At 34.4% G+C, this 27,449-nt stretch overlaps 1 protein-coding gene and 1 pseudogene across 4 annotated transcripts in view; both read left to right on the forward strand.

Moving 5' to 3' along the window:
• Positions 1-10,749, forward strand: LOC118972920 (2-iminobutanoate/2-iminopropanoate deaminase pseudogene; annotated as a pseudogene).
• The window catches only part of TOR1AIP1 (torsin 1A interacting protein 1), a 49,139-nt gene that overhangs the window by 7,197 nt on the left and 14,493 nt on the right, over positions 1-27,449 (forward strand). For all 4 annotated transcript variants that reach the window (XM_037021092.2, XM_037021093.2, XM_037021094.2 and 1 more), the window contains 5 exons: positions 10,758-10,799; positions 11,621-11,704; positions 14,873-14,929; positions 17,236-17,277; positions 17,792-17,866. In XM_037021092.2, the coding sequence (XP_036876987.2) occupies positions 10,758-10,799; positions 11,621-11,704; positions 14,873-14,929; positions 17,236-17,277; positions 17,792-17,866 (300 nt within the window). The remainder of the gene's footprint in view (positions 1-10,757; positions 10,800-11,620; positions 11,705-14,872; positions 14,930-17,235; positions 17,278-17,791; positions 17,867-27,449) is intronic.

Raw genomic sequence — 27,449 nt, forward strand, 5'->3', positions numbered from 1 at the left:
TTATCTCTAATTCTTGTAGATTCTCTGGGGGTTCTGATTATAGGAGCATATACATTTGGTTTAGTGGCTTGAGAATATTACTTTGTTCATTATCTCAGCTTGTGGGGCATTGTCCCTATGATCATGACCTTTTTTAATAGCTTTGGTTTTTAATTCTATCTGAAATTATGTCTTTTGTTATATTATTGTTTAAATTCATGTACAAATAGGCAATAACACATACATTTTAGTTTTTACTGGCCTCTCTGAAATTCACACTGTCGAGAGAAAAGGGATATCACCCTACCAATTAAGGTTTATTTTTTCTTGATATAGAAAGTGCATTTGAGATGTTTTTCCTAGTAAGTTCAGTGTCCTTTCCCACATTTGTTGAACTAGTTTAAATTCTCCTGAGTGTGTGCCTTGGTGTGGGGCATGAGATACCAAGATCTGTGGCTTTAAGTGAGCCTACATTGACTGCTTGGACTCAGTTTTAAGTTACAGTTCTCTTCTAAATTTGGAGATGAGTCAAAAGAAGGCAAGCCTCATTTTTCTTTTTAAAGAGTTGCAGCCTCTTTTAAATTCATCTTTCACCTAAGTACATCTGAATTTCCTTAGATACTTCAGGATTTATAGTGTCTGGGTACTGAAATTGATCCTTGAAGCATGCGGCTTATCGTGTGTGCTTTTAACCACCAGAGTTCCTCAAGTGCCCCTTTTAAAAACTTTAAAAAAATTTTTAACCATAAACTCTTATTTGGAAGAGAAGTTGGAGTTGAAATGATCCAGCACTTTTACATTCTGTGCTAGATTTAAAAATTACTTTTATAAGTGCTTTATAATAAAAACTAACTTTAAAAAAAAGTGCTTTGCAGTTCAAAGGAAATTACTGTGAGATTACTATAGAGAATCGCACCCTCTGATTCTTCTTATAGTAATATTAGTACATCTTGGAGTATATAAAATTGCTATTCATGGAGCTTGAATACTAGTGCTATCCCCACACTGTTCGGTACTCTCTCCCTTCCTGCTGACTCCCTCTAACTGTTCTCAAAGCATGATTGCCATTGAATAGTCTTAAAGTTATCTATACCAAGGGTCAGCAAACTACAGCCTCTAAGTAAAATCTGACCTGCAATCATACTTTTTTATAGCCTATGAGCTAAGAAAAGCTTCTACATTTTATATAAAATAATATATATGAAATATGTATAATACATATATAGTAAAATTTTATATATTTATGCATACATTTATACACACACACACACATATATATATATAAACTTTACACACACACACAAGACAGAGACCTAAAATATTTACTATTTGGCCCTTTATGGAAAAAGTTTATTGACCCCTGATTTATACTAATGGCAGAAATAAAGACCAGTTCACCCAAATTATCATTTGTTTGTTCTAAGAGTAAATTCAGAGAGTTACATACTTGCCTGAACATAAACTTATTGTAACACTCCGTACTAGGTTGTACTGACAGCATAGGAAGACAGGAAACACCGTGATTCCTGTATTCTGTCTAGTCTTTGAGAAAGCATGATATTCTTATTTACAAAACCTTCCTGTTTTGTCCCCAGACAAAACACAAAGTAAGTGAGGTTTTTATTTCGTTGAGTACCCTTCATACCTCACCAATAGGAATAGGAAAGTCTGTAGTAAAAATAGACTTGGAACTTTGTATTTTCCCCTAAAAACTGTGGCTAAGCAAAAGAAACTGAACAGAAAGTGATAACAGTGGTTTGTCTCTACTAGAGGAGATGGTTGCAAGTGATCTATTCTTACAACAAAATATAAAGACTTGAAAGTACCTTTTCTTAACTGGTTGAGATTTTAGAAGTACTTTCTGAAAGATGCTTTTTGATTGGTTGATATTGTTGGAAAAGTGACATCTCCTTAGCACATTTAATTATTGCCATTTGTATAAATATTTAATAAAGCCACAGCTTTTACAATTTCTTAAAATAAAATTTTTATTAAGTATATTATTGCTCCAAATAGGATTTTAATTTCTCAAAGCTTCTGCATGAGCACAGGGAAAGGTATACCTTTTTCAAAGTGTTTTTTTTAATGTTTTAACCATCTACATGTAACAGCCAAGTTTAAAACAGGAAGATGAATAATAAAAAACGGAAATGAAATTAAAACTCACAGTCATAGATTGTGCTGATTCATCATAAGATTGTGTAAATACTTATTCGTACATTCTTTGCAGCTTAGGTTAAAAAGATGAAAACAAGATGAAATGTTTAAAACCTTGCATGGAATCTAATTAAGCACAACTTTATAACTTTTTCTTAAGTTCTAAGTAATATTATTTATCACAGTGTGAGGAATATTATCCAAAGTCCTAAGTTGAAAGTTTTTATTCTGTGATCCTAAATCTATTCATTCATTACACAAACATTTGTTTTTAACCACCTGCTGTATGTCAGTGACTGGCCTAAATGCTCAAACCATAAAAAAAAGCCATACAAAATTTTTCTCTTGTTCTTATGAGTACATGATGTGGTGGAAAAGAAAAACAAGTTAAAAAATCATCATAATGTCATCATCAAAAAAAAAATCATCAAAAAAATGTTAAAATAGTGGTTTATGTATATGATAGTCTAGAGGAGAAGTGCCTAACTACTGATGAGATCAGGAAGTTTTTATGGAGGTGCATTTGTGTTGAGTTTTGAAGGATGAAAAGCAAAATGGGGAAGGAAATTGGAAATACTATAGCTTGTCTTATAATGGACATCGCTATTTTACCTTTAGAGTCCATATAATAGAAGATATTAAATTCCTTTACATTAGTGACAACACTGTCACATTAGATGTTAATTGTGAGATCTCATGTTAGATGACTTTTAGAGTGATATTCTAAATCAATAGATTTCTTGAGTTTCATTTACTAAAACAAAAACCATGTTTAAAATGCCTATATAGCTAACAATAGCCTGATACAATGATGATTGTCAATTTTAAAGGATTGATTATTATTTAGGATGTCTAATTCATAGTAATTTATCAGTTTATAAGTCACAAAATAATACTGTTTTTGTTTTCAGTGATATTATCAAGACGATCTTGCTTCTAACAATGTTCGTGTCTTGAATATTGATGATAAATACTGTTAGGAAAATGGAATTCTAAGGAAAGGGTCTTTAGATTTAAAAGTCTTAGAAGTGTTCAAAAATAGATAAAATCCAAGATTATTAAATATTTCAAATATATAAGATGTATTAAAAGTAAATGGGGAGCTTTCTTATATAACCTGGTTTTTAAAAAAATTCTTAAGTCCTCCCCCATACTAATTAGACAAGATAATTAAAAGCAGAAAAAAAACGATTGAATTTTAGGCAATATGGTATATGCAGGATTGATTATTGGTTGAATTGGTTCTAGACAAATTGACCTGGAACTTCAAAAGTATACGGAAATAAATTATTTCAGGATGAAAAAAAAGGATTATGGTGTTATTCATTCTTACTCATAGCTCAACGAAGGAATATAAATCTTCAACACACTTCTCTTTTCATAATTTCAGATTCTAAAATCAAGTTCAGCCTTAAAGAAATTTTGCTGTACCAAATAATTTTGAACCATTTAAAACATATGCCCTAATATAAGTGTAACTTTAGCCAAAGTACTATATTAAATGACTTACACTTAGGAGTTGTTGGAACCTCTCATATTAGGCAGAGTTCAGCTCTCAGCCTTTTCTTTGTCATTTATTCATTTACTCAGATAAATTACTGAGGGAACTTAGAATCTTCAGTTCTATTATATAAGGAGCTTGGAAGTTGCTGAGTATCAATACCTTCCTGAGTATTATCAGAGCCCAACTGACCACCTGTCCCACCTAAGGGGGAAGGGAAAAACAAATCCTTGTGAAGTTCATAATCAAAGGCTGATGCTCACTAAAAGACTGAGCCTTAATCATAGGACTATAGAATACTATTGTTCCCTGCATACCTCATCTCCACATTACTAAGGTCTATTTGCAGCCGTTCCTTTTACCTAGAACATCATGTCTAGGTATCAGTATAAAATTATACCAAGATCTACCAAAAGGCAGAAAACACAGTTTAAAGAGACAGAGCCAACACTAAAACTAGGCATGACAGATACTGGAATTATCAGATAGGGAATTTGAAACAGCTATGATTAATATACCAAAGACTATTGAACAAAGTAGACAGCATGCACAAACAGATGGACAGTGTGAGCAAAGAGATGAAAATCCTAAAAAAATTGAAAAGAAATGCTAGAGATTTAAAAATACTGTAACAGAAAAATAAATAAATAAATAATATAACAAATGAAGAATGCCTTTGATGGGCATAATAATAGACTAGACTTAGCTGAGGAAAAAATTTCTGAGCTAGAGGATATATCAACAGAATCCTCAAAGAAATGAAAATGCCACTGTGATGATAACATTGCAATATGTAAATATATCAAATAAAACGTGTTCTATACCTTAAACTTACACAATGTTATATGTCAATTATATCTCAATTTAAAAAAATAGAATCCTTGGAAACAAGCAAAGAAAGCAAAGACTGAAAAAAAACCCCAGAATATCCAAGGATTGTAGGACAACTATAAAAGTGTAACAGTTATAATGGGAATACCGGAAAAAGACAAAAAGGAACAGAAGAAATATTTGAAACAATAATGACTGAATTCTTCCAAATTGATGTCAAATACCAAACCACAAGTCCAGGAAGCTTAGAGAACACCAAATAAAATAAATGGAAAAAAACACACCTAGGTATTATATCATTTTCCAACTACAGAAAATCAAAAAAATAAAATCCTGAAAGAAGCCAGAGGAAGAAAACATCTCACTTAAAAAGGAACAAAGAATTACATCCAACTTCTCAGAAACCATGCAAGCAAGTGGAAAGTAAAGATTTTAATGTTAAGAGAAAAAAAACACCAACCAGGAATTCTATACAGGCATACCTTGAAGATGTATGTTTGGTTCCAGATCACTGCCATAGCAAATACTACAATAAAGTGAATCAAATGAATTATTTGGTTTATCAGTACATATAAAAATTATATATTTGTACTATACTGTAGTCTATTAGGTGTGCAATTGCATATGTCTAAAAAAAAGTGCATGCATTCCTTGATTTTTAAATACTGCCCAAAAATGCTAACCTTCATTTGAGCTTTCATTGAATCATAGTCACTAATAATAGATTGCTTAACATACAATATTAGTGGAAAGGTTTGAAATAATGCAAAAATTACCAAAATGTGACACAAAGTGTGAAACTGCTGTTGGAAAAATGGCATCAAGAGACTTGTTCAACACATTACTACAAATCTTCAATTTGTAAAAAAAAAAATCAGTATCTGTGAAGCAAAATAAAGCAAAGAGAAATGAAAGGAGGTATCCCTGTACCTTACAGAATTATCCTTCAGAGTTGAATCTTCTAGCCAAGCTAATTAAGGAAAAAAGAAAAAGGACTATTATCAGAAATGAAAGAGGGGACATGATTACAGATCCCTTGGTAATTAAAAGGCTAATATAGTAATATTATGAACAACTCTATGCCCACAAATTTGATAACCAAATGATATGGACCAATTCCTTGAGAAAGACCTCTGCCAGAACTCACTCAAGAAGAAATAGATGATCTGAATAGACATGTATGTATTAAATAAATTGAATCAATAACTAATGACCTTCCAAAACAGCAAGCACCAGGCCCAAATGAGCTCTTGTGAAATCTAAGGAAGAAATTATACCAATTCACTACAGTCTCTTTCAGAAAGAGAATAGATGAAAGAGAATACTTCCTAACTCATTCTTTGAGGCCAGCATTCCCCTAAAGCCAAAACCAGACAAACATTACAAAAAAAGAAAACTACAGACTAATATCTCTTTTGAACATAGGTACAAAAATCTTAAAAATATTAGCAAATCAAATACAAAAAGAATTATATGTTACAACCAAGTAGAATTTGTCCCAGGTATGCAAAGTTGGTTCAGCATTGATAATCTATTGTAATCCATCACATCAACATACTAAAAAAGGATAGATGCAAAAAAACATTTGATGAATCCAACACCCATTTATGGTAAAAACTCTCAGTAAACTTAGAGGGGAACTTTCTCAACTTGATGAAGACTACAAAGAAATAGCTAATATAATGATGAGAAACAGCTTTTATATTAACATCACGTACAAGGCAAGGATGTGCCTGCTTACCACTCTATTTCAACATTGTGCTGGAAATTCTAGCTAATGCAATAAAACAAAAAATAAAACGTATGTAGACTGGGAGGGAAGAAATCTATCTCTGTAGATGATATGCTTATCTATGTAGAAAATACAAAAGAATGGAGAAAACAACTGGAAGTAAGTAATTATAGCAAGATCGCAGGATACAGGTTAATATAAAAGTCAATCACTTTACTATATACCATCAATGAATAAGAGAAATTTGAAATTAAAAACAATATGGTTTATGTTAGCATCTCCCAAAATGAAATAACTTACGTATAAATCTTAGAGAAAATGTACAAGATTTAAGTGAATGAACTAAAAGAATTAGTAAGTGGAGAGATATTCCATGTTCATTGGTAAGGAGATTCAGTGTAATTCAATGCAATCCCAATGAAAATCCCAGCAAGTTAATTTATGGATATCTACAAACTGATTTTAAAGTGTATATGGAGAATCAAAAGACCCAGAATAGCCAACACAGTATTGACAAACCAAGTAGGAAAGATAAACTCAATCTCAAGACTTAACTCTATAGAGTGGGACACCAGCAGGGGCAGTGTACATGACTATTCTGTTGGGGGTTGGGGGGCAGCAAGAGAAAAGTTAGCCATGTTGTGTCTAATCAGAAAGGTGATGAACACTGTGAAAGCCCCAGCTGCCATTAGTCCCTACAGTCAAACTGTGTTAGTCGACAGGGCCATTTACATTTTAGGATAACTAGGCATGGACCCTTTGAGTGGACAGCTTGTTACAGGAGGGATGGAAGAAGAAGCCCAAAAAGGTCTTACAAACATGGGTGAAATTCTAAAAGCTGTCAGTGTGGTAAAAACAACTATTTTTCTGGCTGGCGTTAAATGACTTCATACTGTCAATGAAATCTACAAACAGTATTTCAAAAGTAATTTTCCTGCAAGAGCTGCTTACCAGGTTGCTGCTTTGCCCAAAGGAGGCCTTGTAGAAATTGAAGCAGTGGCCGTCCAAGGACCTCTTGCAACACTGTAAGTGTTATTTATATAATACATAATTATGACACATTTCTGGAATCTTAATGTTTTTAAGTTAGTATCTTAATCTTTACAATTGATGTTGGAAAGAATAAGGTTAACTAAAATACCCAAGGCTATTATGGAAATACTATATATTAAGGGGAATTGACCATGAATTGAAGATTAAATGATGAATCCAGTTACTGATGTTATAAATTAACACTTATGTGCACTCATATTATTGGATCTGGGAAAAGAGGCATACATTACAGTTACTCAAATAAAAGTAAAGAGGAATAACATGTAGGAAAGATGAGTCACTGTTCCTGAGAAATAATAAAAGAGCGCACCTAATTCATTAAATCCTATTAATGATGTGAAATATTTAGTTCTCATGTCAGATAATGTGATTCTGCTTTTACATGAGTAAAGTTTAAAAGTATTTAAGTTTCAGTAGTAGAGAGAGGTAAAGAAAAAAATGGACCAAAATTTTATATAGGTAATATTTTTTCTAATGGAACTAAAACATCCAGATTTTTTTTTTAAAAGACTTACCTCTAAAGCTATGGTAATTGAGACTGATACTGGCAAATAGGTTAGTGGAGCAGAATAGAGAACCCATAAATACACCCACATGTAGTCAGCTGATCTTTGACAAAGGAGCAAAGGCAATACAGTGGTGCAAAGAGATCTTCAACAAATGGTGGTACATCAACTGGACACCCACCTGCAAAAGAAAAAAGAATTGAAACACAGAATTTAACATCTTTCACAAACATTAACTCAAAATGGATTAGAGACCTAAATGTAAACACCAATCTAGGAAACTCCTTAAGACAACATAGGGGAAAACCTAATTACATTGGGTATGATGATGCCTGTTTAGGTAATAGACCAAAGCCAAGACTCATAAAAGAAATAATTGATAAGCTGAACTTCATTAAAATAAAAAACTTTCTGTTCTTCAAAATACAGTGTCAAGAAAATGAGAAGACAAGCCACAGACTGGGGGCAGATATTTACAAGTGACATATTCTGATGGAGGACTGTTATCCAAAATATACAAAGAACTCTTAAAACTCCTTAATGAGAAAACAATTTAATTTATGAAATGAGTCAAAACCCCTAACTGTTACCTGAACAAAAAAGATGTACAAACAGCAAATAAGCATATGAAAAGATGCTCTACATCATGTCATTCAGAAAAGGAAATGCAATATAAAACAGTGAGATATCCCTGCATACCTGTTAGAGTGGCCAAGATCCAATACACTTGACAATAACAAATGCTAATGAGGATGTGGAGCAAAACAACTGTCATTCATTGCTAGTCAGAATGCAAACTGGTACAACCACTTTGAAGAAGTTTTTTCAAAACTAAACATATTCGTATTATATGGTCCAGCATTTGCACTCTTTAACATTTACCCATACAACATTACTTAACATCCATACAAAAGCCTGCCAGCCATGTTTATGGCAGCTTTATTTATAATTGCCAAAACTAGGAAGCAACCAAGATGTCTTTCAGTAGATGAATGGATAAACAGTCATACATCCAGACAAGGGAGTATTATTAAGCACTAAAAAGAAATGTTATCAAGCCATGAAGAGTATAAATGCATGTTACTCAGTTAAAGAAGCCAATCTAAAAAAGATACACACTGAATGATTCCAACTATATGACATTCTGGAAAAAGCAAAACTATTGAGACCATAAAAACCTAAGTGGTTGCCAAGGGTTTTGGGGGAATGGGAGAAAGCTGAATAGGCAGAGCACAGGATTTTTAGGGCATGAAAATACTCCGTATGATATCATAATGATGGTTACTTGTCATTATATATTTGTCAACCTGAGAATGTACAACACCAAGACTGAACTGTTATGGTCTTTGAGTGATTATGATGTGTTGGTGTAGGATCATCAGTTGTAACAAATGTACCATTCTGGTGGGGGATGTTGACCATAGGGGAGGCTATGCATGAGTATGTGCAGGGAGTATATATAGGAAATCTACCTACCTTCCCCTCAGTTTTTCTGTGAACCTTAAACTGGTCTCTAAAAAGAGGCTTAATAAAAAATAATTACTGAGTGTTTACATTATAATGTTACGAAAAGATTGATGTATTGGTAGAAGGGTAGTAGACTGGAAGGAAATCAGAAGAGCTTTTGTCACAAGTCTTTGTATCACTTGTTAGTCCCAACACCCTTTGACAAGTCACTTAATATCTATAGCCTTACCTATGAGAGTATTCCCATATGACAGTATGGGAATCAGATAACAGACGTGATGGCTTTTTTGAAAACTAGCTAGCACCATGCAAATATTAACGACTTAATTACTATTAAGATAATAACTAAGACATGGCCATTGACTCTTTTGAAAACATCTTTTTGCATGCTATGTGAATAGTTGAATAAATGAATATGTAAACTGCACAGTTACAATAATAGTTATGTACTTAGAAAATAAAACCTCAAAAAAGTGAGCAATGCCTTTTTGTGTGAATGGAAATATTAATTTAAAAATTTTAAGAGAGGAGAACTAAAATAAGTTTGACTTTCCATTTTTCTGCTTGAAAAAAGAAAATGAAAGGACAGTTTCCCTAAGGATCTTAGATTAAAATAGCACCTAATACATACCAGATTCTAGCTTTTTAGAGTAAGATAATATCCACAATTTTCTTAGGGTTAGCTTTTTTCTTTATCAAAAATTTTGCATAGTGATTTGCACTTGACACTACTGAGAAGTAGTAGTAGTTTGGCTAGTATTATCCCAATATTATTAAACTGATTTAAAAACAATATTCCCAAATTCCTGTGCCTCCCACAATACTGTTTTCCCTTTTGAAAAGCAAATAGGGGTTAAAATCAATAGAGGTAAATGCTGAAAAGAAACAGTTTTCAGCTTTGTGGACAGAATCTGATTAATGCTACTTTTCATGTGATCATTCAGCAATATTTTAGCCGTGCTGTGCAATGCCTGCATTTGGGTTTAACTTCCTTTATTTCAAGAGTATTCAGAATAGCCAGTGTAAAAAATACCACATCTCAAGGTTGTTTGATACATTTTGCTCATGTATCTTTGTCCAAATTCTCTGGCTCTAAAAAATAGTGGTGTATGTGAACCTGCTGAAACTAAGAGAGTTTCTTGATCTTTCTTACTTTGGGGTGTACCAGTGCATTTTAAAGAACCGGTACTGTAGGTTTTTCAAGGGAGTGTAGAAAATCTGGTAAACAGAAGAATGAGAATACAGTAAACATACAGGCACTGAAATATTTGTCAACGCAGAATTGAATGATTTTTGCAAACATGTTACATTTTAGAGTACAAATAGATGTGGCTAAAGGAAAAAAACTTTCTGATTCTTGTTTAGACTTATTTCTGAAATAACCTGGAAGAAAATAATATTCTTCTGTGATTAACCTGAAAAAAAGTTTAGTTCTGTAACTTTATGTTCACTTTCCTAAATTAAATACTCTATTTATTCCTAAATTTTAGCTTTTGATGTTGTATGTAACATGTCTGCTTTTCTTTTCTAGAAGTCACTAGTGTTCAGCAGAAGGTCAATTTCTCTGAAGAAGGTATTTTCTTTTAAGATATTGTACAGTATATTCTAAATCTTTGTTAATGTGAGAAATAATTTTGATAGGTACCTAAGAGAGCAGAAAAATAGTCACTTTTCAGAAAAAAATTTAGGTTTATGTTAAGTGGTCAGGTAATATAGGATAGAATGAGATGATAGTCTTTACATGCATTTTAAACATCTTTGGTCTGAGTTAATGATTTTAAGCAAAACTGGGATTTTTAGTTTCTGGCATATGCTGGCTTTTGACTATTGTATTAAAATAATCACTTTTCTAAATTCTCAGAACTAATCTATGTGTGAATAGGAAAATTTAGTCCATTTTTAAGCCCACCATAATCTGAATTTAGTCACCTACATATGGAAATGTTTGTATATTGGTGTGTATATACATATCCCCCCTTTGAAAACACATACACACACACACACACACATACACACATGCTTATATTGATCTTGTCTCAGTTCACACACTATCACTAACTATATGTAGTTCACACCCCCATAAGGTAAAATTTTTCTGCTATGTAATGCTCATTTGTTCACTTTCTGACTCCACATTAAAGCCTCAGAATATAATTTTCTATATCACTCTGAATGTTTGGAATATGATTATATGCCTCAGAGAACATAAAATAAATGGGCTCAATTTTGGCTTATTTAGAACTTGGTATAAAGAACAGTAACATAATAAATAGCAATTCTGTATCTGATAATTAAAAAGGCTTCATTTTAATGTTAAATTATTTTTGTTTTTTAATCCAAATCTTTAGAGCATTATAATAAAGACTATATGAGTATATTCTTTACTTCTTTCAGGAGAAACTGAAGATGATCAAGATAGCTCTGTCAGTGTTGGAACTACTATTGAGGTCAGATCCAGGGATTCTCTTGATTCTAGAGGTAACGTTGCTTTGTATACATGAAACTCATCTCCTAGGAGCTGTCTTTTTAGTTAAAATATTAAAGTCTTCTGTGAATTTGCTTTTTTTAAAAATGATTTGAAGTATTAAAGCTTTTTTAAAAGCATGTACTTCTTAGTATTTATTAAAATTACTGATTCCATGTATGCATCTGATTAGTAATGTAATGTCATATAATATCTAAACAAGTAAGTCACTTGTTAGCCTAATTTGATATTTATAGAATGTAAGATATTTTTCCACCCCAAAGAAGAGTTATTTATAGGTTTTTTTAAACTTCTAGAGAAACTGATCACATGGCATTGGTACTCACTATACTGTTAGGAGTGTTAGTTAGCTTTTAGGAAGTTTTAAAATACTTAGATAACTAATTTTAACTCTGGATTATTCGAATTCACACCAAGTTAGTAATAAGAGCTTCTAAGTGTTATTATGAATTTGTATATAAGTTTTATTCAGGCAAAGAATTGGCTGAAGAGAAAAAAATATGAATTTGAGTCTCAAGAGAGTGCTGAACAAATTTGTAAGCTCCATAAATAATAAGTAACTTTATATTTTAGTCCCATGGAAGAGTAACTATGCACTGTCCTCTCACCACCTTGTAAGAATTTCTGTAATTCCTGTATTGTATTTCATCATTACACTTTAAAAATAAGCTCATAACTCCTTGGGCAAGGGAAACAAAAGCAAAAATGAACAAGTGGGACTACAGACTAAAAAGCTTCTGTACAGCAAAGGACACCATCAGCAGAACAAAAAGGCATCTTCTACAGTATGGGAGAATATATTCATAAATGACATATCTGATAAGGTGTTAACATCCAAAATATATAAAGAACTCACACACCTCAACACCCAAAAAGCAAATAACCCGATTAAAAAATGGGTGGAGGCTGTGAACAGATACTTCTCCAAAGAAGAAACTCAGATGGCCAACAGGTGCATGAAAAACACTTCACATCATTAATCATCAGGGAAATGCAAATTAAAATCACAATGAGATATCACCTCACACCAGTTAGGATGGCCAGTATCCAAAAGATAAGAAACAACCAATGCTGGCGAGGATGCTGTGAAAGGGGAACCCTCCTACGCTGTTGGTGGGAATGTAAATTAGTTAACCATTGTGGAAAGCAATATGGAGGTTCCTCAAAAAACTCAAAATAGAAATACCATTTGACCCAGGAATTCCACTCCTAGGAATTCACCCAAAGAAAACAAGATCCTAGATTCAAAAAGACATGCACCCCTATGTTTAACGCAGCACTATTTACAATAGCCGAGAAATGGAAGCAACCTAAGTGTCCATCAGTAGATGATTGGAAAAAGAAGATGTGGTACATGTACACAATGGAATATTATTCAGCCATAAGAAGAAAACCAATCCTACCATTTACAACAACATGGATGGAGCTAAGGGTATTATGCTCAGTAAAATAAGCCAGGCAGAGAAAGACAAGTACCAAATGATTTCTCTTGTTTGTGGAGTATAACAACAAAGCAAACCTGAAAGAACAAAACAGCTGCAGACTCAACAGACTCCAAGAAGGGACTGTTGGTTACCAAAGGGAAGGCATGGGGAGGGTGGGTGAGGAGGAAGGGAGAAGGGTATTAAGGGGCATTATAATTAACACCCCTCGTGTAAGGGGGTCATGTGGAAGGCAGTATAGCACAGAGAAGTAGTGACTGTAGCATCTTACTGCACTGATAGACAGTGACTGCAATGGGCGGGGGTGACTTGATAATATGGGTGAATGTAGTAACTACAATGTTGCTCATGTGAAACCATAAGACTATATCAAAGATACCTAATAAAATTTTAAAAAATAATAATAAGCTCATAATCTGGTTTATGGGTATTTGTGATCCATATACTTCCCATCCTGTCTCAGTTCTCATTTTTTCTTGATATAGAAATCCAAAAGAAGATTGCATAACATTCTTTAATAGTGACTAAGAACATGGGCTCTGGGGCCAGAATCCCTGAGTTTCACTCCTCCCCTGCTAGGTTTATGCCCTCAGGCAATAGTTTAACTCCTTTGTTCCTCAGTTCTGTCATCATGTTGTTGTGAGGTTAAATTAATACATATGTGCGAAGCACCTAGAAGGTACTTGGCACATAGTAAACACTTAAGTGCTGTTATTAGTTTCCATATATATACATATATATATGTATAGATAAAGATTAAAAAATTAGAGACTAATTAATCTATTCATATAGCCAATTGTTAGATGCCATTGCCACCAGCATATGGCTTTTTGAAACTATATAAACCACAGGCTTCGTGATCCCGTTAGAACTTTAATAAATTATTACTGAAGCACATATACCCTCATGCAGAAGAAAACTCTAGCTAAAGAACAAAGAGGTGAGACAATATTAAAAAGAATGCTGATCTTCCTAGATTATCTTCTCGGCCAATTTATCACAAGAAGATCCATAGGAATGCGAGAAGGAAATAGAATTTCATGCATATTTATTTTTTATTATGCATATAAAGTGTTCATTTTTGTTTGTTTTAGCACATTAACACATTAGTTAATACATTATTTCAGTAATACATGTATATAATGTTAGAAAGAAATAAGTTTTAGAGATTGATGTTCAAAATTTTTTAGTAATAGGAGTACCCTAACAAAAATACTTAGCTACATCTTGAGGTGTCAAATGCTTCTGCTTCCAAAATCTGATCACTTTTAAACAGATTTATTTATAAATTCTACTCTTACATGAAAAAGTTTTTAAGAAGAATAGACTAAAATACATAATGTATTGACCACTTGCAAGAAAATTTTAAGGCAAAAATTGGATATTAATGATTTCAAGAAGCTCCAGTATTTTTTACTTCAAAATTTTTCCCAACACGAGGGTTTCATTATCTCCCTCACCTCATGCCATGTTCTGTATCTTAGATTTTTCTTATTTAAAATGTTCAAAGGTTAGGGAAGAGAGGTAATTAATTTTTTAGATACAACATGATTCCTTAGAAACTCCTTTTTTAAAAAAACTAATTGTGCACCCAAGTGTTGAATTCCTTGGGGTCTATCTGAACATTTTTGCTCTTTTGATTACTCATTGTTCTCTTCTAAAATGTGCACTTAAAAAGTTAAATGTACTTCATAGCATGCTTTCTTTTTTATTTTTTAGAGAAAAATACTAGACCATCAAGTCAATACCCAGAATCACTTTGGCGGTCACCACAAAGTAAGTAAAACCCTGTTTTACACTCTTAAAAGTCTACTGTATACATTGTCAAATGCTATTCTTATTTTTGAAGATCCTTTTTTGCAGTTTTAATGTAAAATGTTGAAAAAGAGGTGTGTTGAAAAATGTTTCCTAAGAAAACAACCTCATCCTGCATCTTGAATTTGTTTCTTGAATTAATCTCTGTACCCAACCTTTAATTTGAATTAAAAAAAAAAACTTATTGCTTTTTGTGATTGATTAAAAATCTTTGCTTACAATATAAATTTGTTGATTGATTTTAGTTTAATAAACTAATGTAGTTTGAGCCTACATATGTGAACATATTCTAATAAGGATATAAAACTTTATGTGCAGTATTTCAGCTCTGTTGCAAAAGTTTGGAAGGATGAATAAATAAGTGATAAAACAGGTATAGTAAAAAGTAATGGTAAGCTAGGTGGTGGGTATATAAAAAGTCTTACAGCCTTGCTTACTTTGAAAATTTTCATAGTAAAATGTTGAGAAACACAAAAAGGATTGGAAAGTAATATATTAAAATGCTAACAATGATTGGTGACATTTTTCTTTTACTTTTTTTCTGTATTTTGTAGATAATCTACAATGTATATGTATTTCTTAGGTTAAACAGAAATTATATTGATTTTTATTTTTCTCTTTTTCAATCAAGTACCAAAATTTGGGATAATTATTGATCAACTGAGAATGTCCTCGTATGTAAAATCTTCAGGGAGGACTTTTTTTCTTTTCACATCATCTTCTTTAAAATCTGAACTATTTTAAGAATAAAATCATCTCTAAAAATAAAGAAAAGTTTTTGGAAATCTGTTTATAATCACTGTGTCCATAGAATTCCACTTTACATACACACACAGGTTCCAGGGTTTGGACTTCAAACAGACAAAACAAAACCTGAAACACACAAAAAAATAATTTGTGGAAATTACTCTCTGAAACATCTTATATGTTTGATCTTCGAAGCTTTTAAATGTATCTATCTTGCAAATAAACTGTTACACTCAGACAATGAAATACTTTTCTGTTACGGAAAATGAGTTTGTTCTATACTTAACAGTACATGATCAAGATATACTCCCTTGACTAAGATGCCATTGATTTTATGTATCGCTGAGAAAGAAAAACAGCAAATTAAACTATCACATACAATTGATTATAAGATACAGCCTTAAGTCAGAGGTGTTTTTTAAAAAGTGCTTCGTAGAGTTGATGAAAGACAATAAATAGTATATAAGAAAGCATGTGTCTACAGGGAAGACAGTGTGGCACAGAGAAGACAAGTAGTGACTGTGGCATCTTACTACACTGATGGACAGTAACTGCAGTGCAGGGGACTTGATAATATGGGTGAATGTAGGAACCACAATGTTTTTCATGTGAAACCTTCATAAGCGTGTATATCAATGATACCTTAATAAAAAAAGAAAAAAGAAAGCATGTGTCCAACGTTTTAAAAAGTATTTTGTTACCATTGTCTGAAAGCAAATCTGGAAGAATACACATTTACCTGTCTTTTTTACTTTGCACATAATGTTTTGCCCATAGTAGGCAGTTGATAGATATTTCTAAATTTTTAAGTTATGCATTTCTAAAATGGTGTATTTCTTTTACAGCTAGCATATATTGCATTTGTGTTTGGAAACAAAAGTTGAAAATAGATTTGCATTGATATTTGTACCAATGGGTAGAAGTAACACATTTCTTCAAGGCAGATTTGGAAATAAACTTGTTATAACTGTTTTTAGTATTATGTTCTAATTATTCCATTGTATCACTTTACACCTTAAATGCTATCCAAAACATAAAGTAGTCTTTCACTTTGTAATTACTTTGCAACGGTCACAAATTTGCTTGTGTAGTAGGTACCGTTATACATTATGTACGGACTACTTGGGTTTGCATCCCAGCCCTGCTTTTAGATGTGTTCTTTTGGGCAAATGTTAGTTTCAGGTTCCTTATTTGCAAAATAGAAATAATAGTATTCACCACATCAATTATGAGAATTAAGTAAAATTATACTTGATACCTGGCAAACATTCAGTATTTTTATTCATTATCTTGATGGTAGTGATCCTAAAGCTGACTTTTTGTCCAATTCCTGAACATTTTGATGTTTAGAAAAGGGAAGAAATATGAATGTTGTATATGTTTGGGACTCATGAAAGAAAGATTTGATGGTTTTGTTTTGTTTGTAGTATCCATATTTTAAAAAGTAAAATGTTTATGCAGCATCTTCATTGTTTTTTTTTCCAAGTATTCTATGACCTTATCTCTGTTTTCTGTTGCAGGTCGAGACTTCACAGCTCTTCATAAGCAAACTCCAATGCTAAGTAAGTGGTTGGTTGTCTGTTCTTTTATCAATCAACTAATTCTAACCTTATCTTATTCTGCCAACAAAAAGTTTGAATGGGATTTTGAGTCATTTTACTCTCTTTGCCTTTTATTCTGCCACATGTTGATACTGTATGTTATAAATACTCTGTGCTATGGAAATGTGTTTAGGACTATTTTACTGAAATTAACTTGTAATAGTAAATTGTTAACTGTTCCTTCTTAAACATTGAAATCAGGTTCAGTTATTCTCATAGACCAGCCCAAAGGACTTGTGCAGAGTTTTATCTATTAAGTGATTATATATTTACTTGCTGTCTGTTTTACTGTAGGAAGTGGTTCATCCTCACTGATATGATACTTTGACATTGTCTTTTACTTCTTAACCTGTTGCTTTTGTTATTTTCCTCCCCAACTTATTTTGCCTTTCTGATAAATTTAGCTTAAAACATGAGTGTGATAGACATTTTCAAAGGATGTAAAGTAATGTCTTGATATTTGTACTTGCTGCAGGCTCAGGGTATCAAAAAAACCCTCAGGAATGGGTTGAACAAACCCCAAGAATAAGGCCAAGGACTAGGATGCAAAGTAAGTTGATAAATCTCTACCTGTTATTGAAATAATTTTAATTGCTGTTTTTCTTATGTAACATATAAAAATACTTAGTTCTTCAGGTAAGCATTTAGGTTGTAATTTCATTAAAAAAGAACAGCTATAATTACTAGTTTAATGATTTCCATCTGCTTCTATTGGGAGGAGATGGACTGGGTGTACAGTGTAGATAGTGGTGTGAGAAAACCAGTAGATGATGGGTCTAGCTTGACAAGGTGTCAGCTCCTTTTAGCAGCAATACAATCTGTACAGTATAGTGAGATTGTACTCTTTTGACAATACCTGTTCTTTAGTTTTGACAGTCTTTACTTTCATGTAAATAACCACTTAAAGCAGCTCTGTGTACTCATTAATTTGAGTTATAATTACTCAGTATTTTAAGTAATAATTACTCAGTATTTTGAGTAATAAAGGTTAAAATCCATAAACTATTTCTGTGTTTAGTTTTAAGGTGGATTAAGCGTCACAGAATTTAAGAAATATCATAAATAAATGCAATGAAGCAATCATACTTTGAATTCAGTATCTATCATAATTTCTATAGCAGTGTGTCCACATTAAGCATTGACTATATAAAAAAACCCAGGCCTTAAGTGATCCTTAACCTTATCCTTTCTTTACTCATCTAACCACAGTAGGTCTCGAGGTCATCGGGTATCCCCTTACTTTCACTTAGATAATGTAAAAATCCCTACCGTGTATATCTCTTACTCATGAAATGGCTACCTATAATTGTACAAGATAACCTCTGTGGCTTTGGTTTTCCACCAGTAAAGTAGTAATAGTCACAAGTCATTTTTTCCAAGCAGTCAAGTTTTATCCCATGTATGAGTTCTTCAGCTATCTAAAACTGAAGTAGCTTTTTTTTATACAATTTTTTTATTAAGGTATTATTGATATACACTCTTATGAAGGTTTCACATGAAAAACAATGTGGTTACTACATTCATCCATATTATCAAGTCCCCCCTGTACCCCATTACAACCACTATCCATCAATGTAATAAGATGCCACAGTGAAGAAGCTTTTTGCCCTGGTTTTGTTGTCTGTCATTTCTTATTGCTGTATGTACTTTCTTTTAGAAGACCATTTCCTTTTACAATTTGCTCTCCTGACCTAAAATAAAATACTAATTATTCAGCTTATTAAGATTATGTTTATAATCAGTATCAAAAATTAAAACTTACTTTGAAGATCTGAGAGATGCTCTTGGAAATAAAAATACATGAGTTTATGTATATATATACTATGAAAACTTCAGGAACTTCTGTTATTTTTTAGTTCTTAAATATATATTCTGGGTAATTAATATCAGATAAGTTACTCCCAGATAAGTGAAGTATTGTATGCAGTGTTATCAAAAAATGTTTGTATAATTTTTATTTCCTCTAATAACACACTGTACAAATGCAATACAGTAGGGAAAATAATTACATTGAAGATCCAGTTGGAACATAGATCTTTTTAGTTCCTAAATTAATAAAATAAAAATTCATACTTTATCTGTTTGCATTATTTGAGTTACTATATTTATTGTGGCTTAAATAGTTATATACTGATTGATAGCCATCTACCACATATATGAAGCTTTGAGAGTTGAATAGAAATTATATACCAAAGGTTTGCACATTAAAGTGCAGATAACAGAATTCTGTAGACTTTTAACCACATGTGAACTTGAAGATAAGAACAATGAACAGGAGGAAAATATATTCAATGAAAGTAGAAGACTGCAAAGATTTCCAGATAGGTTTATACATTCCTCTTCAGTCCAAGCTCATTTAAAAAATAGTTTTTCTTAGCATTACAAATTTCATGTCTCACTGTCTTAATTATACATTTCTGCCTACTTTAATGAGGAAAAAAATTAACTTTTAGATTTATGGATTTACGAACCTGGGACTTTAGATACTTACTGGTCACCCCATGTTAGTACTAGTTCCTTGGGTATTCAGGTCCCAATTAGATTATTGCCTGTATCCTAACCTTTTGGGAAGGATAGAACCACTGTCTCTATTTTTCCTGTTTCCCAGGTGGTGAAACAGTAAGAATAGGGAAGAATATGTACAGAGAGGTCAGACCTCTGAGACTATGCCTCATTAATATGCATTCTTTGGAATCTGTCTCTGAAAGTGGGATAGAGAAAAGAGGAAAGTTTGGAATCAGAGCTCTTGGGTTCCAGACCCAGTTCTTCTACTTCCTAACTGACCTTGGTAAAGTCATTTAATCTTTGTGTACCTTGATTTTCTAGGGATAATAGTTTCTATGATTAAATTATTCTAAAGAGCTTATTATAAATGGGAACACAGTTTTTTCATTCTAAATGCCATATGAATAATTATTAATGCTTACTCATTGTTAATATACTGTGTAATAATAATAATGACTGTGAGCCAAGATGGCGGCGTGAGTAGAGCAACGGAAATCTCCTCCTAAAACCATATATATTTTTGAAAATGCAACAAATACAACTATTCCTAAAAGAGAGACCAGAGACACAGGACAACAGCCAGACTACATCTACACCTGTGAGAACCCAGCGCCTCACGAAGGGGATAATATACAAGCCACAGCCCAGCGGGACCTGAGCGCCCCTCACCCCAGCTTCCAGCAGGAGGAGAGGAGTTGGAACAGGGACGGAGAGGGAGCCGAGGACTGCTAAACACCCAGCTCTAGCCATCTGCACCGAGAGCGCAGACACACATGGTGTGCTGGATACTAGGGAAATAGGACAGTAAAACCTGTGAGCGGGTCCCCGCACCTGGTGCCCCTGGGACAAAAGAAAAGTGAGTGTGCTTTGAAAGTCTTAAAGGGACAGGGACCCCACAGCTGGACGGAAGCACCCAGGCACACTCAGCCCAGCAGCTGGGAATCCCGGGGAGCTCCGGGTGCCCTAACCCTCTGGGCGGTAGTGCAGGTCGGAGGCCCCTCACGGCAATAAACAGCCTCCCGCCCCTTCCCCCTACGGGGTGGCTCTGCCATAGCAGAGGAGCAGCCTGAGTCTGGCCATGCTCACAGCAGCAGGGCAGAGCTTCTTTCACAGCAGCTGGGCAAGAATCAGAGATCCGATCTGCACAAAGCTGCCCATCATAAGCTGCTAGGGGTCGCTGCTCTCCCAGGAGAGGAAGGCCAAAAACTAGCAAGAAGGGACATTCTCTCAGCTGACACATACACCAGCTCCCCACAAATACCTCTATCACCACGAAAAGGTAGAAGAATTTGATCCAGACCAAAATCACAGAGACAACTTCTGAGAAGGAGCTTAGATAGACCTACGCAATCTTCCTGAAAAAGAATTCAAAATAAAGGTCATAACCATGCTGTTAGAGATGCAGAGAAAAATACAAGAGCAAATGGACAAAGTAGGGAGGGAGACTACATAAATAAAACAATCTCTGGAAGGATTTAAAAGCAGAATGGATGAGATGCAAGAGGCCATTGATGAAATAGAGAGCAGAAAACAGGAACACATAGAAGCTGACGCAGAGAGAGATAAAAGGATCTCCAGGAATGAAACAATATTAAGAGAACTGTGTGACCAACCCAAAACGAACAATATCCACATTATAGGGGAACCAGAAGAAGAAGAGAGAAAAAGGAACAGAAAGTGTATTTGAAGAAGTAATTGCTGAAAACTTACCAAAACTGAGGGAGGAAATAATCGATCAGACCACGGAAGTACACAGAACTCCCAACAGAAGGAACCAAAGGAGGACAACACCAAGACACATAATAATTAAAATGGCAAAGATCAAGGACAAGGACAGAGTTTTAAAGGCATCTAGAGAGAGGAAAAAGGTCTCCTACAAAGGAAAACCCATCAGGCTATCATCAGACTTATCAACAGAAACCTCACAGGCCAGAAGAAAACACCATGATATATTTAATGCAATGAAACAGAAGGGCCTTGAACAAAGAATGCTGTATCCAGCATGATTATCATTTAAATATGAAAGACGGATTAAACAATTCCCAGGTAAGCAAAAGTTGAGGGAATTAGCCTCCCACAAACCACCTCTACAGGGTATTTTAGAGGGACTGCTCTAGATGGGAGCACTCCTAAGGCTAAACAGATGTCTCCAGAGAAAATAAAATCACAGCAAAGAAAGCAGACCAACCAAATACTAACTAAAGGCAAAAAATAAAATCAACTACCTACAAAAGCAGTTAAAGGAAACACAAAAGAGCACAGAATAAAACACCCAACATATAAAGAATGGAGGAGGAGGAATAAGAAGGGAGAGAAATAAAGAATCACCAGACAGTGTTTATAATAGCTCAATAAGCGAGTTAAGTTAGACAGTAAGATAGTAAAGAAGCTACCCTTCAACCACGAATCTAAAGCTGCAATGGAAGTAAGTACATATCTTTCAATAATCACCCTAAATGTAAATGGACTGAATGCACCAATCAAAAGACACAGGGTAACAGAATGAATAAAAAAGCAAGACCAATCTATATGCTGCTTACAAGAGACTCACCTCAAATCCAAAGACACGCACAGACTAAAAGTGAGGGATGAAAAAAAATATTTCATGCAAACAATAGGGAGAAAAAAGCAGGTGTTGCAGTACTAGTATCAGACAAAATAGACTTCAAAACAAAGAAAGTGACAAGAGGTGAAGAAGGACATTACATAATAATAAAGGGATCAGTCCAACATGAGGATATAAACATTATAACTATATATGCACCCAACACAGGAGCACCAGCATATGTGAAATAAATACTAACAGAACTAATGGAGGAAATAAAATTCAAGGCATTCGTTTTAGCAGACTTCAACATGCCACTCACCTGAAAGGATAGATCCACCAGACAGAAAATAAGTAAGGACACGGAGGCACTGAGCAACACACTAGAATAGATGGACCTAACAGACATCTATAGAACTCTACATCCACAAGCAATAGGATACACATTCTTCTCAAGTACACATGGAACATTCTCCAGAATAGACCACATACTAGGCCACAAAAAGAGCCTCAGTAAATTCCAAAAGATTGAAATTCTACCAACCAACTTTTCAGACCACAAAGGTAAAAAACTAGAAATAAATTCTACAAAGAAAACAAAAAGGCTCACAAACACATGGAGGCTTAACAACATGCTCCTAAATAATCAATGAATCAATGAACAAATTAAAATAGAGATCAAGGAATATATGGAAACAAATGACAATAACAACACAAAGCCCCAACTTCTGTAGGACACAGCAAAAACACTCTTCAGAGGAAAGTATATAGCAATCCAGGCATATTTAAAGAAGGAAGAACAATGCCAAATGAAAAGTCTAACATTACAATTATCGAAACTGGAAAAAGAAGAACAAATGAGTACTAAAGTCAGCAGAAGGAGGGACATAATAAAGATCAGAGAAGAAATAAACAAAACTGAGAGGAATAAAACAATAGAAAAAAAATCAATGAAACCAAGAGCTGGTTCTTTGAGAAAATAAACCAAACAGATAAGCCTCTAGCCAAACTTATTAAGAGAAAAGGAGAATCAACACACATCTACAGAATCAGAAAAGAGAATGGAAAAATCACAACAGACTCCACAGAAATACAAAGAATTATTAAAGACTACTATGAAAACCTATATGCTAGCAAGTAGGAAAACCTAGAAGAAATGGATGACTTCCTAGAAAAATACAACCTTCCAAGACTGACCAAGGAAGAAACCAAAAGATAAACAAAACAATTACCAGCAAAGAAATTGAAGCACTAATAAAGAAACTACGAAGGAACAAAACCCCCAGGCCAGGTGGATTTACCTCAGAATTTTATCAGACATACAGAGAAGACATAATACCCATTCTCCTTAAAGTTCTCAAAAAATAGAAGGGGAGGGAATACTCCTAAACTCATTCTATGAAGCCAACATCACCCTAATAACAAAACCAGGCAAAGACCCACTAAAAGAAAATTACAGACCAATATCCCTGATGAACGTAGATGCAAAAATACTCAACAAAATATTAGCAAACCGAATTCAAAAATATATCAAAAGGATCATACACCATGACCAAGCGGGATTCATCCCAGGGATGCAAGAATGGTACAACATTAGAAAATCCATAAACATCATCCACCACATAAACAAAAAGAAGGACAAAAACCACATGATCATCTCCATAGATGCTGAAAAAGCATTCGAACAAAATTCAACATCCATTCATGAGAACAACTCTCAGCAAAATGGGTATAGAGGGCAAGTACCTCAACATAATAAAGGCCATATATGATAAACCCACAGCCAACATCATAACAGCGAGAAGCTGAAAGCTTTTCCTCTGAGATTGGAAAAAGACAGGGATGCCCACTCTCCCCACTGTTATTTAACATAGTACTGGAGGTCCTAGCCACAGCAATCAGACAAAACAAAGAAATACAAGGAATCCAGATTGGTAAAGAAGAAGTTAAACTGTCACTATTTGCAGATGACATGATGTTGTACATAAAAAACCCTAAAGACTCCACTCCAAAACCAGTAGAACTGATATTGGAATACAGCAAAGTTGCAGGACACAAAATTAACACACAGAAATCTGTGGCTTTCCTATACACTAACAATGAACCAATATAGAAAGAGAAATCAGGAAAACAATTCCATTCACAATTGCATCAAAAAGAATAAAATACCTAGGAATAAACCTAACCAAAGAAGTGAAAGACCTATACCCTGAAAACTATAAGACACTCTTAAGAGAAATTAAAGAGGACACTAACAAATGGAAATGCATCCCATGCTCTTGGCTAGGAAGAATTAATATCGTCAAAATGGCCATCCTGCCCAAAGCAATATACAGATTTGAGGCAATCCCTATCAAATTACCAGCAACATTCTTCAACGAACTGGAACAAGTAGTTCAAAAATTCATATGGAAACACCAAAGACCCCAAATAGCCAAAGCAATCCTGAGAAGGAAGAAGAAAGTGGGGGAATCTCGCTCCCCAACTTCAAGCTCTACTACAAAGCCATAGTAATCAAGACAATTTGGTACTGGCACAAGAACAGAGTCACAGACCAGTGGAACAGAATAAAGATTCCACACATTAACCCAACATATATGGTCAATTAATATTCGATAAAGGAGCCATGGACATTCAATGGCGAAATGACAGTCTCTTCAACAAATGGTGCTGGCAAAACTGGAAAGCTACACGTAAGAGAATGAAACTGGATCACTGTCTAATCCCATACACAAAAGTAAATTTGAAATGGATCAAAGACCTGAATTTAAGTCATGAAACCTTAAAACTCTTAGAAGAAAACATAGGCTAAAATCTGTTGGACATAAACATAAGTGACTTCTTCATGTACATATCTCCCCGGGCAAGGGAAACAAAAGCAAAAATGAACAAGTGGAACTATATCAAGCTGAAAAGCTTCTGTACAGCAAGGGACACCATCAATAGAACAAAAAGGTACCCTACAGTATGGGAGAACATATTCATAAATGACAGATCCGATAAAGGACGGACATCCAAAATATATGAAGAGCTCACACACCTCAACAGACAAAAAGCAAATAATCCAATTAAAAAATGGGCCGAGGAACTGAACAGACAGTTCTCCAAAGGAGAAATTCAGATGGCCAACAGGCACATGAAAAGATGCTCCACAGCACTAGTCATCAGAGAAATGCAAATTAAAACCACAATGAGATACCACCTCACACCAGTAAGGATCGCCACCATCCAAAAGACAAACAACAACAAATGTTGGCGAGGTTGTGGAGAAAGGGGAACCCTCCTACACTGCTGGTGGGAATGTAAATTAGTTCAGCCATTGTGGAAAGCAGTATGGAGGTTCCTCAGAATGCTCAACATAGAAATACCATTTGACCCAGGAATTCCACTTCTAGGAATTTACCCTAAGAATGCAGCAGCCCAGTTTGAAAAAGACAGCTGCACTGTTTACAATAGCCAAGATATGGAAGCAACCTAAATGTCCATCAGTAGATGAATGGATAAAGAAGATGTGGTACATATACACAACGGAATATTACGCAGCCATAAGAAAAAAAACAGATCCTACTATTCACAACAACATGGATGGAGCTAGAGGGTATTATGCTCAGTGAAATAAGCCAGGCGGAGAAGGACAAGTACCAAATGATTTCACTTATATGTGGAGGATAAGAACAAAGGAAAACTGAAGGAACACAGAAGCAGCAGAATCACAGAACCCAAGAATGGACTAACAGGAACCAAAGGGAAAGGGACTGTGGATGATGGGTGTGAAGGGAGGGATAAGGGTGGGGAAAAAGAAAGAGGGCATTATGATTAGCATGTATAGTGCATGAGGAGCACAGGGAGGGCTGCGCGGCACAGAGAAGACAAGTAGTGATTTTACAGCATCTTACTATACAGATGGACAGTGACTGTGAAGCAGTATGTGGGGGAGACTTGCTGAAGGGGGGAACCTAGTAAACATAATGTTCTTTCTGTATTTGTAGATTAATGATACCAAGAAAAAAAAGTGTAATTTGCTATGGGGCTTATAGATGATCACGATTCATTAGTGGTACACCATTTATGAAAATTGCTTTTTCTTAAATAAAAATTAGAATGACTTTCAAAAAAAAAAACAAAAACGGCAGAGGAACTGAACAGACAGTTCTCCAAAGAAGAAATTCATATGGCCAACAGACACATGAAAAGATGCTCCACATCGCTAGTTATCAGAGAAATGCAAATTAAAATCACAATGAGATATCACCTCACACCAGTAAGGATGGCTACCATCCAAAAGACAAACAACAACAAATGTTGGCGAGGTTGTGGAGAAAGGGGAAACCTCCTGCACTGCTGGTGGGAATGTAAGTTAGTTCAACCATTGTGGAAAGCAGTATGAAGGTTCCTCAAAATGCTCAAAATAGACTTACCATTTGACCCAGGAATTCCACTTCTAGGAATTTACCCTAAGAATGCAGCACTCCAGTTTGAAAAAGACAGATGCTCCCCAATGGTTATCCCAGCACTATTTACAATAGCCAAGAAATGGAAGCAACCTAAGCGTCCATCAGTAGATGAGTGGATAAAGAAGATGTGGTATATATACATAATGGAATATTATTGAGCCATAAGAAGAAAACAAATTCTACCATTTGCAACAACATGGATGGAGCTAGAGGGTATTATGCTCAGTGAAATAAGCCAAGCGGAGAAAGACAAATACCAAATGATTTCACTCATCTGTGGAGTATAAGAACAAAGGAAAACCTGAAGGAACAAAACAACAGCACAATCACAGAAACCAAGAATGGACTAACAGTTACCAAAGGGAAACAGACTGGGGAGAATGGGAGGAGTAGGGAGGGATAAGGGTGGGGAAGAAGACAGGGGGTATTGCGATTACTACGTATAATGTGGGGGGGGGAGGGGAGGGCTCTGCAACATAGAGAAGACAAATAGTGATTCTACAACATTTTTCTATGCTGATGGACAGTGACTGTAATGGGGTTTGTGGGGGGGACTTGGTGTACGGGAGAGCCTAGTAAACATAATATTCTTCATGTAATTGTAGATTAATGATAAGAAAAAAAGGGGG

Source organism: Manis javanica, chromosome 11, assembly GCF_040802235.1.
Source record: "Manis javanica isolate MJ-LG chromosome 11, MJ_LKY, whole genome shotgun sequence".
NCBI lineage: Eukaryota > Metazoa > Chordata > Mammalia > Pholidota > Manidae > Manis > Manis javanica.